Source organism: Lepisosteus platostomus, chromosome 2 (assembly GCF_059453375.1).
Source record: "Lepisosteus platostomus isolate fLepPlt1 chromosome 2, fLepPlt1.hap1, whole genome shotgun sequence".
NCBI lineage: Eukaryota > Metazoa > Chordata > Actinopteri > Semionotiformes > Lepisosteidae > Lepisosteus > Lepisosteus platostomus.
Genome location: NC_142612.1, coordinates 29,576,236 through 29,595,460, shown reverse-complemented (window position 1 = coordinate 29,595,460; position 19,225 = coordinate 29,576,236). Strand labels below are relative to the sequence as shown.

The following is a 19,225-nucleotide window of genomic DNA, read 5'->3' as shown; positions in this document are numbered from 1 at the left end:
CTATCCTGCCATTCTGGGATGCGGCACACTGCAGCGTGTGAAGTGCCCCCGAATGAGATGAGCAACAGAAAGCAAGCAAGCCCACTATAAATAAAACATGCACAGTTAAAACTTTTCAAAACAAGCACCAACAAAAAAAACAATAACTTTATTTCTGAATACATTCTCAGAACTCCTATTAAGAATTTAAATCTGTAACCCTCTGACCTACAGCATCTATTTTGGGAAATAAATGCATTCTTTTAATAATAACAACAACTGCATTTCAGCTACATAGACTTATATAGAACCCAAAAAATTACTAATGAGAGAAATGAAAGCAACTAAGTATCTTTAACACATTATACGAAGTCTTAAAGAAATTGGGCTGCCTGCACATCTCGTGCAAAGCATAGCATTAATCTGCAAACCAAAGGTGCATTCCCAGGTGAAGAGGAGGTCAAAATGCTGGTGAATGTTGTTCTCATCTTTAAGCAGCCAGGAGCCATCTTGATTGGGGATTTATCTGATGAAACAGTTTCGGTAGGTTGTCTTTGTCCTTGAGATAAGTGAAATAAGTTATGTATGTTGTGCTGGTTAGTATAGTCAGGATCTAAACGAGCCATAGGCAGTCTACACACATAAACTGAAACCACTAAAAGTAAAAGCAAATCAGCAATGTCAGCTGAGGCTGTTCAATTGGATTACATTTTTTTTTCCTTTTGTGTTCTTCAACGGATTTACAATTGTTTTTACAATATAGTACCACCTTCTGTGTCTCATTATATAGTCACTGTTTCCACTGCATGTCTACTGACAGATCGGGGAAAAAAGAAGATCTTGGAGTTTTTATTTTGCAGATTGCCCCTTTTGTCTTACCAGGCGATGAGTCCTTTATCTTCATAACTGACTGCTCTGGGCTTTGAATGTACTCTTGGTTTTGGCAAAAGTCAAATGTGCACCTGTCATAGTGTAGGAATGTTTTTTGCTCCAAAGATCTTGCTGAAAACCTTTTCAAAACTCGATGTAGGATTTTACCCCTCAATTTCCTCAGATATTCCAGCAAAAAAAGTATCAAGGTGGGCCCCATTATAAATGACTTCGCTATATGTCATTTCGCACTGATGTCGTTGATGAATTGAGGAATTTCATTTAAGAATTTCCTGCACTTACGTTGTCCTTCAAGGTAACAAAAGCCAGCAACACTGGCAATTCATGGATCAGTTTGTTCTGGAAATGCAAAAATATTATGAAGAGCCTAATCTACCATTAAATAAATTCTTCTTCCTGTAGACAGTGCTGTTGCACATGAATCATCACTACAAACTACATCGCTGATCTGATCAATGGATCAAGGTTTGATTGCTAACTTTAAATGCATGAAGAGTGTGTAGAAAAAAATATCTACTCTGAAGCAGCAAATTATTTTGTTGGTTTTAATGAGACCACAAGTCAAAAGGAGTTGGTGACACTTTATAAATATTTTTTGTGAGTTATAGGTATATTAAATGTATATACCCAGGTCTTAACTGTACGTTGAGAACATATCTCAAGCTAATTAAATTATTCCTTATAATATCAATTCCCCATTCTAAGCCATTTTGCCATTGTATTGTTTTGTATTATAATAAGTTGACTGATTTAGGAACGTAACCTGGCCTTCTGTATAACAGGATGCCCTGTACTGCATTTGATTAGTTACAAGTAAAACACACTTTCTAACATATGTCCCTTGCTCAGCTATATTCCTTTAATTCATATGAGAAAAGGCTCCACTTTAAGTCAATGGGCAAAGTTTATGCTCCTCTGTATTTACATTGTTCTTATGGGGATTTACAGTATGTTCCTATATATGTCGCTTCTCTGCACTTTCTCTCAGACAAACCTCCCATGACGACCCACCTTGTTTCTTCACTTGCCAAGTGAAACATGTGAGTATTAATTCGAAAAGGTTTTCCACCTTCATGGACATCACTACACAAATTCTCTCTTCAGATGCTTATGAAGTCTGACCATGATAAATATAACTGTGAGATGCGTCATCATCTCATTTGTATACGCACCAGTACTGAAGAAAACCTAACAATAACTACTTTACAGCCACTTTTACATTGCAAGCTACTATAAGTGTATTAGATGTGACAAAATATACCAGTGTTACAAGACTCACATGGAAACAAATAGACAATAACACACAGGGATTATTATGAATGGAAAGATTAGTGTGTAATCAAAACTGCAACTCAAACTGTGGTTCTCATTAGAAATTCAAGCTTTTATTCTGTGTAACTTTCATTTTTTTCCTGTTTAATTTGCTTGCTTAATAGGGAACATTGTCAACGCCTAGTTGCTCAAATCTGAGATTGTGGGGATGAACCTTATGTGTATTCCTGTCCAGCTGCAAACGTTCTAATATAAAATAACATATGCAGGGTGCAATCAGAGGAACAAAGTCTGTTTTTTGACCTCGTGCAGCTGTCCAGCTACCTAGAGGATGCATGATATCCTCCATGTATGCCGAAACAAGGACAAGTTAGAAAACAATCCTGATTCTCTGCTCCTGATTAGTTACAGCTTTTGTTACAAAAAAAGTTCCGGTCTTAAATCTCTCATCTGGCCTGTTCAGCTTTATCACTGTAAACAAACTTGTAATGTTGAAGAACACATTTCTTTACAGGATGTAATTGCACAAGATGCCATGATGTAATCTTCTTTGGGGCCTGTAATGCTTTCTTTAAAACTGTATATGGTTTATGTTGCCACATAGGAGGAGACAGAGTTATGTTACAGGATAGATTTTTATCCTGTAACATAAGTAGAGCTGGGCGATAATTCGATAACGATAATTATCGCGATATAATTTTCCTTGATATAATTTTAACAAAAGTTCGATAAATATTCGATATATACAGTATATGCTTTGCGCATGATATGCCCATGCGCACAAAATACTGCGTGAGTGCGCGTGTATGTTGCAGACCGGGCAGCTAACAGATTTGTTTAATGTTTCTGCTGTTTGGCAAGTGTTTGTTGTGTTCTTAAAATAAAAAGTTGTTTAATTAACCAATTAACTGTCTGGTTTCTTCAACTTTCACTCAGGAGAAAAAATCTGCCTTTAAATTTGAAAGAAATTATGATTTGACATTTATCGTGATAAATTATCGAATTATCGATATCGACTGATATGAACATTTTTATAGTGATAATGTTTTTGGCCATTTCGCCCAGCCCTAAACATAAGGTGATATCACCTCCTTTAAGTGAAGAATTCTCCCTCTGCAAGAGACCCATAGGGTGACTGGTGCTGTGAATTCATAGTGGTCTGTGAGCAGACATGATCGAATCCCAGTGCGTGCAAAGCTGCACTTGTCACATTAACATGCATGTACAGTACCTTGATTTCTCGTGCTTTACTCGCAGTGCAGTGTGTATTACTTTAACACAGTGTATTTTAACAGGTATTTCAGCATTCATCACTAATGAAGTTTCAAACATTGTTTGTTACATCTTCGCTTGAAGTTAATGTAGTATTTGAGAAATTACTGACTCACAGCAATCCATGCAGTGTTTTAAAACAGTGTTTCCTAGAGCCATTCTGGTGCTTCATCTACTAATTCATTTGGATCCAACTCAAAAATGATTCATTTAAAGTCCACAGTTGTATGAGGCACATAAAAGATGTCCACATTTTAAAATACAGGAAGATGCGTTTTTATTGTGCAGTATTTTACAATGCAGTGAACACCATCATCAATATTCAATAAGTACTACCACACTTCTGTTAGTTGTTCAGAAGTAATCTATCCACTGTAATTATTCCGTCTGTCCTATTCATACACATATCTGACATTTCTGATTTGCTCTGCAACAATTCGGTACATTTTCTGCTTAAACCACATCAGTAAACTTAATAACTAGTCTTTTCAAATTGTTTGTGTATGAAAATGAAAATACTAAATAAGAAAATAAAATGCACCTCAAAACATGGAAAGGTTCAGAAATATAAAACGATTTTATAATAATAATAATTAATTATTATTATTATAAATATATAAATATTAAAAAGGAAGGCAATAATAATATTTCTGTTATTACTTTTTGTACAGACGGTGTACCTACACAGCTCATTCTTAGGATTCTTTATGGGAGACACCTTTAGACTCAGTCGTATGAAATTATGTCAAAGAAAAACTAAACACAGACTATTCACAAACATATTTGAGTGAATAATTAATTTAGGATCGTAATCAAGTATATGCTCACAGGAAGTTCTAGGAAAAAAAATCTGAAGTCACAGTATTCAGGGAAACATTTAAATATTCCCAGAGATTCAAGTGTAGAAAGCATAAAAAATGATTACAGAATAAGAATAATGAGGAGAAGAAAAAAGGTAGTAATATTTTAAGCATGAACACTAAGGTGTTGTGATTTATGGAGAATCCAAATGTGGGATTTATGTCATATTTCCCAAGAAGCAACCAACAGGAAAAACACATACTGTAAAACTAGTTTCAACACTAAAACAATACGCCGTTATTGTCTTGCAGACTCCAAAACCAAAAGGGGCACAATTTTAAAAAAATGATCAGAATCTCTGAAAGAGCTATTGTATTTTAGCATTCTGAGTTATTAAAATTCAATGACACAATGATCGGAAAAAAAGGCCAAGTTCCCATTTCCTCTGACCGTGAAGGCATACATTGGAAAAAAGACTGACCTTGCTCTTTCTCTTCAGAAAGAAGTTCTTTAATCACCAAGAAATTTTCAAATGAGTCAGTGGTACATTTTGGAGTTTTCCAACAATATATGCCCCGTATATCCGACTGATGGCTTTAAACAAATGAAAAAAAGAATTCACATGAAGTGGTAGCTACGGTATTTGTTTATAGACCATGCAAGAAGTCAAGAGTTTAATTTATTCAAACTGAAACAGTGCTCAGGTCTTCTCAAGCTTCCCCACTTCTGTGCAGAGTTGCGGCAAGACTCCAAAGTCATCTCAAAGCAAGTTTAAGCCACAAAGTGGCTTCATGTTTCTGGGTCTTTCAACCACATGAGATCTGCCAGGTTGAGATGAAAGTAGGCTTAATCTACAGCAGCACTTAAAGCATATGGCCCTGTCTTTAATGCAGGAAAGCACTGGAAACTGACAAAAATACACATCTAATGTATTTACCTGGCTGTAACCAGTCATAGCACCACTAGGAATAGTAATTGAAAATGTGCGGGAGTTGTACTTTACCACTTCCATGGACATAAAATTGTTTTATAAATAGGATACCACGTTTAATTCAGTGCTATATACTGTACAGTACATGAGAACTATTATACAATGATTATGTTATTAAATAAGATCTATACACAGAACCCTGAGAAAGGCAAAGCAAGAAAAAATTATCTCTTATCTCTAAGGGCTATATCTGCATTGCGGAGGTGGCACAGTGGCTCAGTGTTATTGGTAGGTTAATCGGCTTCTGGGAAAACTAACCCTGGTGTGAGTGTGTGTGTCTGCCCTGTATTCGACTAGTGGTCCTTCCAGGCTGTATCCTGCATTGTGTCCATTGCTTTCTGGGATAACCTCTGGCTCTCCTGAGACCCTGAACTGGAAGAAATTGGACTCTGATTTGTGGTTAGAAATTGGATGGATGAATGTATGAGGTATGAAGAATGAATATAAAACATGTCATGTCACACAACATGAGCAAGTTTAGACTCTTGCCCATTAAACATCTATTCACTGATCTTAAAAAAATGTGACATGTTGCAATTGATTTACTTTATTATTTTCACTCAAAAGCTTTTAAGTTTGTTTAATTTAACTTCACCTACCTCTCATTGTTCCTGTCTTTCAATTGTCTTTAAATTCAAATAACAACATGCAGGAAAAAAGTCAACTGAGACATATTAATAACAGGTTTAATTAATAATGTCATCAAAGCAAAACCTACAAAAGCTTAGATTCTGTTTGTGATATATATAGCTCTACCACAGTATCTGGTACCATCTCTTCTCACAAAGTGTCTACTTCCTCAAAACCATTATTGTTTCTCTTAAAAGAACAGAAGGTTCTCTTTACAGCATAGAATTGTTAAAAACGTCTTGATCAATAATAATCACTACAAGTCTAAAATCCTTTTCTACTACATCATTCCTGATCATGCAGCATGACAAAATCAATCCACGTGATTGTAAGTTGAAACACCAGAGTACGCTGGAACAGAGTACACGCGTTATTCCACTCATCGCAAATTTTCCAAATAGGTGGGGTTCCTTAAGTAATAGTATACGTAATACACCAAAGTTGATTTAAAAATAAATAATAAAAAAAAAAAATTTGTACGGAAAGGCAAAACTGACTAAACCAGAGCAGTAAGCACAATGCTGAACAGAAAATCTCTTTGACCGTGACCTAAAATCAGTCATATGTATGCTAGACTCATGTGTCCGATGGTTTCTTTCACAAGATATAATTTTGGTAAGCTGTCACGAAGGCTTGCTAATGAATTTGTTTTTTTTGCTCAGTTTTTACGTTTTTTGGAGAACCATGTTAAATACAGTACAGTGTTGCAGGAGGTAACATTTTCTCTAGCTGTGCGACTTAAAAAGCTTTCTTCTAAGTACTGTATCTCCAAGGGCACCAATTCAAATAGGGCAGTGACAGAGACGTTTCTTTGGGGGGGGTTATCCAGACATTTTGTCAAAACACATCACAGTACTATATATGCTATATCAAGCAAAGCATTATCCAGCATAACAGAACTTTCTCTAAATCAAGGTAAGAATCCACAATTGGTTTAGAGTGACAAAGATGTTGGAAATAATGATTCACAGCCAGCCAAGGGCTACTTGATTTTTGGCCCCAAGGCCTTACTTGTGAACGACCTCAAAGATCAAGTGTCAACAAACAGGTTCACCAGATTTTAAGAAAACACAACACTCATCGATTTTCCTATCTTCATTTTTCAGGCTTCAATAGCAGATTGCAAATAGAAATGGGCATCTAAAAATCCTTTAATTTTGTATGCTTTATTCATGTGTATACGCAAAGTAATTACACAGACAAGAATAAAATCGTAGGCTACTGTATAACCACCTTGCTGTGTAAAGATCATACAAATAAATCATTTGTGAGGGTTCAAGCCTAGAACTACAGAGGTGAACTCCACATGGAAAAGTTTGAAGAACAAGAAACACATTTTGGCTTTGAGCAGTTCCACTTCTGATGAAGACATTTCATATTGGCACACATAAACTGACAGAAATAATGTGGAAAAATATCTATATCTAAAAGATTACCCCAGGAACAGTATGACAAAATGGAAAGTACCTCACTCTCCAGATAAGGCTTGTGATAGTGATAGTCAGTTCCTGTATATTTGCATACATTCATTTCTCCAAGTGTCTGGTAATATTCTTACGTACCCTTTGGCATGTAGCTTATGGTGTCCACTCTGCACGTAGCTGGTCACACTCTGAGACACATTCAATACCATATGATCTGTCTCTAAGCCACTCCAGTTAAAGAAGGGAACACTCACATGTACTGAATTATGCAAGTCCTATTTTCAAAGATGAATCATGAATATTTTAATGAGAAGTTGAATCAAATGAAACAAATGTGGAGTTTAGCAAAATGTGAGTTGTAAGATGGCAGTTGAAGAATAATCACAATGTTAATCACAAAAATAATTCATTATTATATTTATTAGATTGGCGATTGTGTCTCAAATCCACAGTTATTTGAGTGAAGTGCCCAGCTCAAGGGTACAACAGCAATCCCCTGAATCTCTACTCAACACTGCTGCCTGAAATAATTTAACTGAAACTATGCTGATATCAAATTGGTGCAAAACCTTTATCCTTACCAGAAGGTGAACAGTATTATACTGAGAACAACCGTGCAGCAAGGTAACGAAAGAGGTGAACACAGTGCACGTACCTGAAGACCCACAATGTAGACTAAGGATTTGTTCGTGATGGGGACAGGTCCAAAGACCTGAGGGACCTGGACTCTTGGAATGGAGCAGTAGAAAGGCACAAATAAGGCAAACACTGGCCCCAGCCTGCAGACAAACAAAATCAAGTTCTAGTCAGGATTCCGGGTTTTCCCAAAATTATACCTTTTAGATCCTTTATTCATAATATGTGAAAGATGCACCCTTAGACTACCCAAAAGCACACCATCTCTGGAACAGAAAGTAAAAGTTCTTATAGTTTTAACAAACACATAGTGCCACTTTCCCTGATGATGCAAACACTGACCAATATATAGGGATCATTTTTACTTTTACCGCAAGAATTTTATACTGTTATTCACAGAAGTTAACTTCTTTAACTCTTCCATGTTTCATGCTCACTTTAAGACTTCCACTATCTTCGCTTCCATCATTCACCTGGTACGTACTATGAATGTATGTATTCATTTCTACACTGCTTATACATAAAATAGACAATATAGAGAGTAACGACACCTGTATGTCAGTTCAAAAGGACTGAGAAGAACAAGACATTAAGTGGAAGAATAATACTATCAAAGGTAGTAAAAAGTCAATGTACTATATGGAGATATTCTGTAAGTGATTCTAACTGGGGAGAATAATCGATTATATGGCTGAGTGACCTGTACAGCACATGGCAATAATCAAAGTGATAATATCAAGTGTTTGATCCATTTGACTTCTGTAATATTCTGGCTAGGACAACACGAAGCGGTGGCTGATACTAACAAGAGTGACTTCAGCCACATGGAACTGTATGATATGCATACAAAATATGTATACTGTATAAGTTATGGATAGTAAAACCTTCATGAAATGTAACATAAATATCAACTCCTGAGAGATTAAGGCTCATGAGCAAACCAGACAGAGCATGAGGATCTAGGAAGGAACCCATCACTCTGAGACCCAAAGGTGTCAGGAGGAGGAAGAAACCAAGAGAGACAGAGAGAGCTCACCCTGACCAGACAGAGCAGTACATGCCTTCATCTTCTCTAATTGTTTAGGAGTGTACTAGTGTCTTTTAAAAAATCTTATACATAAGTGATTTATTGTTTATTGCTGTAAATGGATAATTAGCATTATTCCAGACCCAACCCAAGTATAATACATGAAGTACATTTTCTGAGAAGTTAAAGAAGATTATCCATGATGTCCTGAATTGGACATAAAACTATTGTGTTAATACAGAGGAGCTAGTTTTTCCAAAAACAATTTGCTTCCCTGAATTTATGTGGAAAGAGATCATCTAAAGAAGTTACTTAATTCTTGACTTTCTCTCTGAGCAAAAGGTAAATTAAATGTTATCTTCATGACATTCTGTGGAATGTACAGTTTTCCTGTAGTCTACTCAAGGGGAAAACCATGACCATTATTTTGAAAATTTCTCTAGAATCCCAGGGTTCAGAGAGAAACAAACTCTTCCTTATTCCTTGTTCATTCTTCATCTGCTTTTAAGTAGAAACATGGATTTGTTTTCTTCCAAAATCCCCTTTAACTACATCACTGAACTATTTTAGAACACAAAACCCCAAAAAACAGTTTGAATGTGTGAAAGTGAGACTACAGCAGTATAAATGACTGTGGCCAATAGTTTCAGTAGCTGGATGCTCATCGGTGCCTGTGCAAGATTTCTCTCCTACACCTGTTTCATAAAGCCGTCTGACCTAAGTTTTAGTTCATTAACCATTTTTAGGCTTTGTTTTTAACTGAGTATTTAATACATCTTGTATGTACTGGAGAGAAAAATTAACTTATCTCTACAAAGCAGATAAAACCCAGAATATTTTTTAACTTATGCCACTCAAAGTTAAATTTCTTGAGCTAAAGCCGAATGGTGTCCAACTGCAATTTCTGTTGCAGTCTTGGCCTCATCAAATTTGCACGGTGTGAAATTCAAATTACATAGCTGTTAGAAAATAGTTTTAATTATTGCTTCATCTTTACACCCCTTCCAAATTACCCTGGAAAATGAGACTGACAGCCTTGCAGTTCAAACAAAAATAAAAAAATTGGCAAAATAAGTTCATATTCTGATCTTAAAATCCAATGAAGGATATTAATATTTTCCCTTACTTTTCACCAGGTTAAAACACTAGTAAAAAGATAAAAATAAATGCTTCTAGGGAGAGATATTGTGACTTCCTAACAAGATAAATGACAAACAAAAAAAATATCTTTAGGGCTGGATCCACACCACAGGAAATGATATGAATTACCATGAGTTACCATGGTGACACCATAAGAAGAGGAGTCACTTCTCTTTTCAAAGTCACCTCCTTCAGAAGAAACGTGCTCTGTCGCTGAGCCTTGAGAAAGCATTAACATTCTTTACTGGACTATGCAAAGGAGGACACTGATAATAAAACACAATCTCCAGTGATACTGAAGAATAACAGCCAGCTATTACGTAAGTACTTCCAAAAACACTTACTCACCTCTTTGTATTACAGAAAATAGTGTGCTTTCAAAATACAGTGTGCTAATGAAATACAAAAGATTAACGGCAGGATTGTCTATTAGTATATATATTGCACAATTGATCATTACTATAATCAAAACTTGCAGAACTATTCTGCCAGATTGAACTCTGATAGCAAAAGCTGAATTAAAAACAGATCAACGTTAAATATTTGTGGAAGACAGCATTTTTCTAGTGAATTTTATTATTTGTACTATAAAGTTAAATACTCATAAAACGTGTTAAACTGCAAAAAAATGCTAATCAAGTCTAAAAGATAACTTTGCAGAAAAGGGGAAAAATCTGTGCAGGGTGTAGATGTTTAAATGTTATGATAAATGTTTATTATGGCATCTTTGTTTTAGATTTCAGTATTTATTTAAGCCATAATGGACAACATTCCACACCTTTTTATCTGACCTCAGTAATGTCACTCTGTACAATAATTAAACTGTATAACAATTAAGTGCTTGATTAATAATGTATTTTAAGAGAAAAGGATGAGTAAAAGGTCTGCCTTGTGTTAACTGGCTAATTATTTTGCGGAATCATAAAACTGAGGCAGTGTCTGTGACTTCAGAATCTCACTTCAACTGTGAGGGTGTTGCCTGATGCAGCATCTCTCATCCACTGAACTTAGTTAGAATGTTCTCTGTACTTTGGCTTCCTTCACACATATTTCAACTTCCACTGATTTTCATCTAAACATAGAACAAACTGAACAAATCATTAAAAGCACACCAATATCACTAAAGAGATCAATTCCTTTGGGTGTGAGCCCTGTTGTAGAATTTAAGCTGAAAAAGGCTATGTCTAACAGTGTAATTCTAACTGGAAATTGTTATGGCATTATTGCTTTTACATAGCATCCGCAAAACTACTGTATGAATTTGATTTTTTAAAAATAATGTGTATTTTCATTTTCTACTTAAGGCTTATGTATTCAAAAAATTAAAATGCTACAGTTTTTAGATTTGAAAACTAAACATCATCAAAAACAACTTTCCAGTCAATATCTGTGACAGGCTTCTACAACATTTTCTAAAGCTTACAAAAGTACACTTGGTATTGCTTCAGACTCTCTCAAAACAATTATTTGTTATCAAATTGGAGAACCTTTGACGTCAGCTGCCAGAAGTCCACAGAGTGGAAATAATGCTCGTGTTAAGCCTCCACAAACTACTCCTATCACATCACAATCAGAAAAAAACAACTTACTACTCAAAAAATGTTACTTGTTGCTATTTTTATCTTATTGGGCATCAGCCAGTTAAAGTTTTAATTTGGTTTAATTTACTTAGACCTTCATAGAGCTTTAATTGGATTTATCAAATGGAAATAGAGTATAAGATGCAGTGTAGATGGCTTAAACAGGGTCAATGCCGATATCATCAAAGAGATTATTATATCAGAGTGTACATCTTTTTCCTAGTCTGCTTTTTTCTTTCATACAAATTAGGTCACCTAGACCACCAAAGGCCTGAACATCAGGACACCTACAAGTTCTATTAATATATAATCTCAAAATTCCTATTTAGAACATGCACAAAGCATGTGGCGATGGAGTCCAAATATGAAATAATTTGCTCCGTTTCATATTCTACCGAGTTTCACAGGGGAAGAACTCAGTATTACAGTGGGTATAGAGAGTCACCACCCCCCTTCAAAATGTTCACCTTTTGTTGCCTTAAAGACCAAAAAGAAGAATTTTTCCAGTTTTACTTACAAATTGTACCTTGCAACATTCAAGTGAAAAAAGAAAGCAAAATTTCTGAAAAAAAAAAAACGGGGTTGGACAAGAGAACACCCCCCTGAGTTAATACTTGGTGGAAGCACCTTTTGCTTGAATTGCAGTCTTGAGTCTGTTTGGATACATCTCTACCAACTTTGCACACCTAGAGGAAAGAATATTTGCCCATTCCTCCTTACAGAATTGTTCAAGCTCAGTCAAACTGCTTGGTGACCGTTGATGGAATGCCTCCTTCAAGTCATTTCAAAGATTTTTGATGGGATTTAGGTCGGAGCTCTGACTAGGCCACTCAAGGACATTCACCTTCCTGTCCTTGAGCCACTGTATGGTTGCTTTGACGGTGTGCTTTGGGTCATTGTCATGTTGAAAGGTGAACCCCATTTTTTCCCATTTTAAACTTTCTGGCTGAGGGCTGCAGGTTTTCTTCAAGAATTCACCTGTATTTTGCACCATCCATCTTCCCTTCTATCCTGAAAAGTGCCCCAGCCCCAGCTGAAGAGAAACACCCCCACAACAGGATGCTGCCACCACCGTGCTTTACTGTAGGAGTGATGTTCTTTGGATGATAAGATGTATTGGGTTTTCGATAGACCTACCGTTTTACATTCTGGCCAAAATGTTTGATTTCAGTCTCATCTGACCACAGCACCCTTTGCCACTTGGCCACAGAATCTTTAAGGTACTTTTAAGCAAAACACAAATGAGACTTGATGCAACCTTTTTTAAGAAGTGGCTTTTTTCTTGCCACCCTCCCATACAGGCCAGATTTGTGGAGTGCTTGTGATATTGTTGTCACATGCACACAATTAAAGGCCATAAAGTCCTGTAGCTCCTTTAAAGTTGCCATTGGCCTCTTGGTAGCCTCTCTGATCAGTCTCCTTCCTCCTCGATCATCCAGTTTGGGGGGACGGCCTGATCTAGGCAAGGTCTGGGTGGTGCCATACACCTTCCACTTCTTAATGATGGTCTTGACTGTGCTCCATGGGATACTTAAAGCCTTTGAAATCTTTTTACACCCATCCTCTGATTTGTGCCTTTCCACACCTTTATCTCGAAGTTCTTTTGAAAGAACCTTTCAGCCCATAGTGGATTCTTGCTTTGAAATGCACTTACAAGCAGTGGAATCCTCTAGAAACAGCTGCTGTTATTCTCAACTAATCAAAATCACCACAACTGATCACAGGTGGGAGCCAATTAGTTTGTTGTGTAATCTGTAAGGTGATTGGTTATACCTAAACAAGCTTACAAATGCAATTGTAATGGGGGTGTTCACTTATCCAAATAAGGCATTTTACTGTTGTAATATGAATTAATTTTCAGAATGTTTTAGAATTTTATTTTAACATGGCTAATGTGGCTTACTGTGTGTAAATAAAAATGGAACAAGCCTAATTTAATTTGTTTTTATTTTCAGTGTCATAACAAAAGGTACAATTTTTGAAAGAAGGTGGTGACTTTCTATACCCACTGTATGACCTGTTCCACTCTCAATGTGCAGCTCTGTAAAATTGCTATAGTTTGACAGAAACGTAGGACTTGTGCAGAAGAAGGAACACTTTTTTACACTGGTGTTATCAAAACTGAGTAGCACCTTTTTTTCTAAAAGAAAATAAATGGTCATTAAAGGTCTTTTCAAGGCAGCTTACTGTCATTCTGTGTGCCCTGAAGAAGACAAAAAACATGCCTACTGGCTTCATTCCAGTATGATTTACTAGTTGTTCTCGACCTTCATTCTTATATGTCAATGTGTTCCTTTAAAATTTATTTTTGGGTACAGAGGAGATTGGGTCCAACAAGGTATAGTGACATGAAAAAAGAGAGATTGTGGTATTCAACAACATAATCAGCAACAGCTCAAAATGTGTCACAGCGAAGAGTTCCAAACTGCTTGAAAAGAAGCAACTGTGGAAAGAACTGTGTAGTACTACATTTTGAAGAGGGAAAGAAAAGCTTTCTTCATTCTTTGGTCACACTGTAGCAATTAATGGAATTTTATAGGACATCCTTCGTAAGCACACACACTATAAAACATAGTCTACATGAAACCCAAAAGACCAAACAATATTCTGGTACTATCAGTATGGTAGGGGACTTCATACTGATAACCGGTTGGTGGCAAGAGTTGTAAATGTGAATCAGGGGCAGTGATGTAATAGGCAGTTCTTTCAACCCACGTTACATCACTGTGTTCATGGCTTGATTAAGAATCAACCAACATTAGATTTCAGAAATAAGAACATGTATAAGAACACAGACTCTTAAATCAATTTGTACAAGTAGGAAATCCTTTTTTTTATTTTTTAAAGATTGGTTAAACAGTAATAACTTTAAATTGATAAAAGGGGAATTCAACTGATAAGATTTCCTAATAATAGTTGAATAATAGCAATTTGGCACTTCATCTGACCCATCTCACAACTCTTCTTGTCCACCATCACTCATTAAAAAAAACGGAACAGAAAACATGAATTTTCCCTATTTGACATTAAGATTCTCAATTACACAACTAGGTTCTGTGGTGAATATACATGAGATATCATTTCCTTGCAAAGATATACTAATGTGGTATGCTTTGAAAACAAGAATGGAGTGGTTATTGCAAAACAAATAATGATTCATAAAGTCCAATCAATTGTTCAGTCATTTAACCTTTTCTCCTTCCTGAACTCCACCTTAAAGGATTATGTGAGTCAAGATCAATCTTATATGACATATTCTTAATATTTACAACAGGACGTCATGGATTCTACTGATCATACACTCTTCTTATTTCATCAGAGACACTGCCAGCAGTGTTTTGACTACGATAAATAAATGTTTCCCAGGAAGGCTATGCCCTTTACTTTCTCTGCTGTCAAAATATTTGAAATTTCCCCCCTCCTCAATGAATTTAACGAGTCATTTGCCCACTCACAAGGCATATCAGGTTGTATGATTCATTTTCTTTTTTTCTTCCGCAGGTATAAGATCCTGCAATTGTGAAACATGGCGCAGCCCTTGAGCAGCAACGGGAGCAATGACACGTGTACAAACTTGTACGACCATAGAGACACCGCGAAGATTCTCATGCCCCTGCACTATTCCATCGTTTTCATAGTGGGACTGCTCGGCAATGCACTGGCTCTGCACGTCATCCGGCCAAACCTGAAGAAAATGAACTCTACAACCCTGTACTCCACCAACCTCGTCATCTCAGACATCCTGTTTACCTTGTCCTTACCACTGCGCATATACTACTATGCCAAGGGCTTTCACTGGTCACTGGGAGAGGGGCTATGCAAAGCCATCACTCTCATCTTTTACATCAACACCTATGCTGGGGTCAATTTCATGACCTGCCTCAGCATTGACCGGTTCATTGCCGTAGTCCTGCCACTTCGCTACAGCCGGTTACGAAAAGTTCAAAACGTCAAATACATCTGTGTCATAGTGTGGCTGATAGTGCTGGCTCAGACACTACCCTTGCTCACGATGCCGATGACGCGTAAGGAGGCAGCTGGCCACATCACCTGCATGGAATACCCAAACTTTGAAAACATTCCCAACCTGCCTTTCATGCTTATAGGCGCTGTGTTCCTCGGATACTTTATCCCTGTCGTCACAATATTGGTTTGCTATTCTGGATTATGCTGGAAACTGCATTTCGCTGCCAAGCAAAACCAATTCACAGACAAATCTGGAAGGAATAAAAAAGCCATCAGCGTCATCTTCTTTGTCATCCTGGTTTTTGTCGTTTGCTTCAGCCCCTATCACATTGATCTTCTGCAGTACATGATCCGGAAACTTATGTACACGCCAGACTGTAAAGAGCTGTACCGATTTCAGGTATCCCTGCATGCCACCGTGTGCCTGATGAATTTTAACAGTTGCATGGATCCTTTCATTTACTTCTTTGCATGCAAAGGCTATAAAAGAAAGATCATGAAGATGATGAAGCGGCAAGTCAGCGTGTCGTTCTCCAGTGTGGTCAAGACCTCTCCTGATGGCTCTTCCAGAGACGTCATTGAGGGCAACAAAGCTTCAATTCCATTAAACAGTACCAAAAACAAGCAATGAGCACACTGGTTCACCAAACAATCTTTACTTGGGAAGTACTGACTATAGAATTGGCACTGTAAGGATGTGCAGCTCAACCAATGGAAACATGCCATCCTTACACACTGCAAAACAAAATTCCATCTAACGCACAGAGGAGGAACATTGTTACTTTTCTGAAGAACACCTGTATCCTGTAACTATTCACAACTCCATAGAGTCCGTTTTTTTGCATTCATCTTAAGTATTGAAGCAGCTAGAGAATATAACTGTGCAGTTTGACCACAGAGTGTATATAAACTAACAAATGCATGGATAGGTCAAATAGATTGAAGAATCCTAACTTGTTGCCTTTACGTACACATATCAAGCTTAGCTGAGCACTGTGTAAAATAAGGGGGTGGCAACTTCCAGTTTAGTTTCCCTTGCAGTTCTAAAAGACAACAAGCTTTCTCTGACCCTTCAAACTATATCAATCAATCTAAAATGGTCTCACTATACTGTTCCCATGAACAGTTTGAGTTCTGACAAGATTAACAGAAAAGCATTTCTCAATGCAGAAGATCTGAGATAAAATCTCCCTTCTGTGTTTTTGTATATTTTCCCCTAGTCACTCAACAACACATGAGACCGTGTAATCCCATGCTAGTGGTGAGAGTTAAATACAACATGGCTTTTACTTAAAACTCAAATATACTGTATATACATAATGAATACTCATTATGTAAACCAAACTAAACGGTACAGTGTATCTCACTTTTAAAATCTTTATAGGCTTTCCATTTATCTAAAGGTGTAACACACCATATTAAGTTATGTATGGCATTATGAAGTACTGATACCTCAATAAAACATATTTCATTCTAAAATGCTTAAAAGCTTCCCAAGCTATATCCCTTAAATCTCCTGTAATGCTCCTTTTGTTCTCAAATCCGTTCACTTCTGAAATGTGTGTCAGTGAGGTTTCATTATAGAGAGTAGTTTTCAATAGTTGAGTAAATTGGGAAGCGAATGGTTAAGTACTGACGGACTGTTCTCAGTCTTTAATGCATTAGCATGGAACTGCGACCACTGAAGTCTCCATTCAGGGTGTTCTCAAGAGCTAGTGCATCTTTTGAACAGTACTGAAAGCAGAACAGTAAATTCTATATCCAGGAGATTTAAGTGAAAAAAAAAATCATCTTGGGTGCCAACACATTCATGGAACTAAAATTAGTGAAAGAAAGTGACATTTACATTCTATTCAGAGTTTAGAATACAGACAATTATATCAAATAACAATTGTCCACACTAGCAGTAGGTAGGAGCTACTGTATTTTACACATAAATCTTATCCTGTAAAAAAAGAATAATTTTAAATTTAATGTGTTTTCAGTCAAGGAAGCACTGTACTGTTATGCATTTGTATTTAATACAATGAACTAAAATACAAGTGTCAAAACTGAGATGACACATAGTATTTAGCATCACTATTTCAGGAGCCCTCTTTATATTGCATATGTTTTTTTGTGTATATATTGTAGATATCTATGTACATATATCAATTTTGTGATTACATTTCTAGAATAATTTGATTAAATCAACATATGGAGTATTTTCTTCTTTTCTTTAGAATGTTTCTATCAAAGTGTGGTTTCATGTATCAATTCTTACTCTTAAAGGGGCAGATGGATGGTGTATGAAATTGGTCACACCTTTTTGCATTTTTGAAAGTTTGTATTACATCCTGTTTTTGGTCACCGCTAATTTACTTCCAAGAAACACTGAAAAATGATAGCATGCTGAACACGTGGTACGTTATAAAAGGGTGGTGTTCAAACTAACAATTAAGGTCACAACCTCATTTACGTTAGTCAACTTGGGGGCAAACAGACTTGTTTCTCTGCTGTGTGAATCTGTAGGTGCTTGACTGGAGAAAAATGAACAGACTGCTTACAATATTTAAGTACAATATTCATGATCAATTTTTTGAGAGATACAGTATATATACGTACAGTAAGTGATATACACAATAGTGATCTTTCACATCCTGCTCAGTAAGTGAAGAGGTACAATTTCCATGCTCTGTTTGCACATTTCACACTTTGCATGATTAAAATTTTTATTTAAATAAAGGTGGGAGTTCTCAAGAGGCCCAAAACGTAAACCTGTTCTTTAATTGAACCCCAAAGTCCCGACGTCATCAATCCGAGTCTAGTCTATTACATTAGCAATCTGTGGCTGGGACACAGTCAGGTGTCCAAAAGCATTGGAAGGGAGCTCAAGAGTGCAGGCACGTCCTTGACGTTCAACATAACAGTGTTTCCTATTGCTGCCCAAGTTTGCAGCCTTCTCAGCTATGGCCACATCACTGCTCCAGTTGGTGCTAACTCAACTATAAGTACTATGGGACTCACAGTTTTGTTTATCAACTTGATTAAAAATAAGTGCTCCTAAATTGAAAAAGAGATGAAAAGTTTCAATTTAAAAAAAAACATCACTAGAGTACTTGAATTGGCCATTCAATTTGAATTTGGCTTTGTTTTAAATAACTGTTTATAAGGCTGATACAAAGGGAATGTTTTGTCTTTGAAATATGTCTCATTTATCTTAAAATTAGATCCCAATTGATCTCAACAGCATTTTGATCTTTATTCTGAAATGAGGAAGCTAAAAGAGGAGATACATACTGTAGGAAGTCATGCATTTTAGTTTGAGTTATGATGCAATCGTCTGTCTTTTGAACATACTGCAACTTGCGAAAAAGAGTTCACACCAATGAACTCTAACAAAAATGACAAAAGCATGCATCAGGTTGTCTGCATCAGACTGGTACAGATACAGTGCTTGATTAAAATAATGTGCCGTGGAACCATACGTTAATAAATAGCATAGAAATGTCTTCAAATAATCAAAGATATTTAAAAGAACAGGTACAAAAAGAGAGACCTGTAGAATGCCAGAAGTAACCAATTTTGTCAAAGACGAACAGTACCCAATTTTAAAAAAAGTATTTCCTCTCAGATT

General features: G+C 36.4%; 2 protein-coding genes across 2 annotated transcripts in view; one reads left to right on the top strand and one right to left on the bottom strand.

Moving 5' to 3' along the window:
• Nucleotides 1–19,225, bottom strand: part of ubac2 (UBA domain containing 2) — a 92,030-nt gene that overhangs the window by 40,118 nt on the left and 32,687 nt on the right. Inside the window, exon 5 of the mRNA XM_088604345.1 lies at nt 7,916–8,039. Within this exon, the coding sequence (XP_088460471.1) occupies nt 7,916–8,039 (124 nt within the window). The remainder of the gene's footprint in view (nt 1–7,915; nt 8,040–19,225) is intronic.
• gpr183a (G protein-coupled receptor 183a) lies at nt 10,226–17,813 on the top strand. Its single transcript, XM_088604333.1, has 2 exons — nt 10,226–10,383; nt 15,145–17,813. The coding sequence occupies exon 2, from the start codon at nt 15,170–15,172 to the stop codon at nt 16,238–16,240; it is 1,071 nt and encodes a 356-aa protein (XP_088460459.1). The 5' UTR covers nt 10,226–10,383; nt 15,145–15,169; the 3' UTR covers nt 16,241–17,813.

Excerpts from the sequence above, each read along its gene's own strand:
- gpr183a (XM_088604333.1), top strand. The coding sequence starts at position 15,170 with ATGGCGCAGCCCTTGAGCAGCAACGGGAGCAATGACACGTGTACAAAC.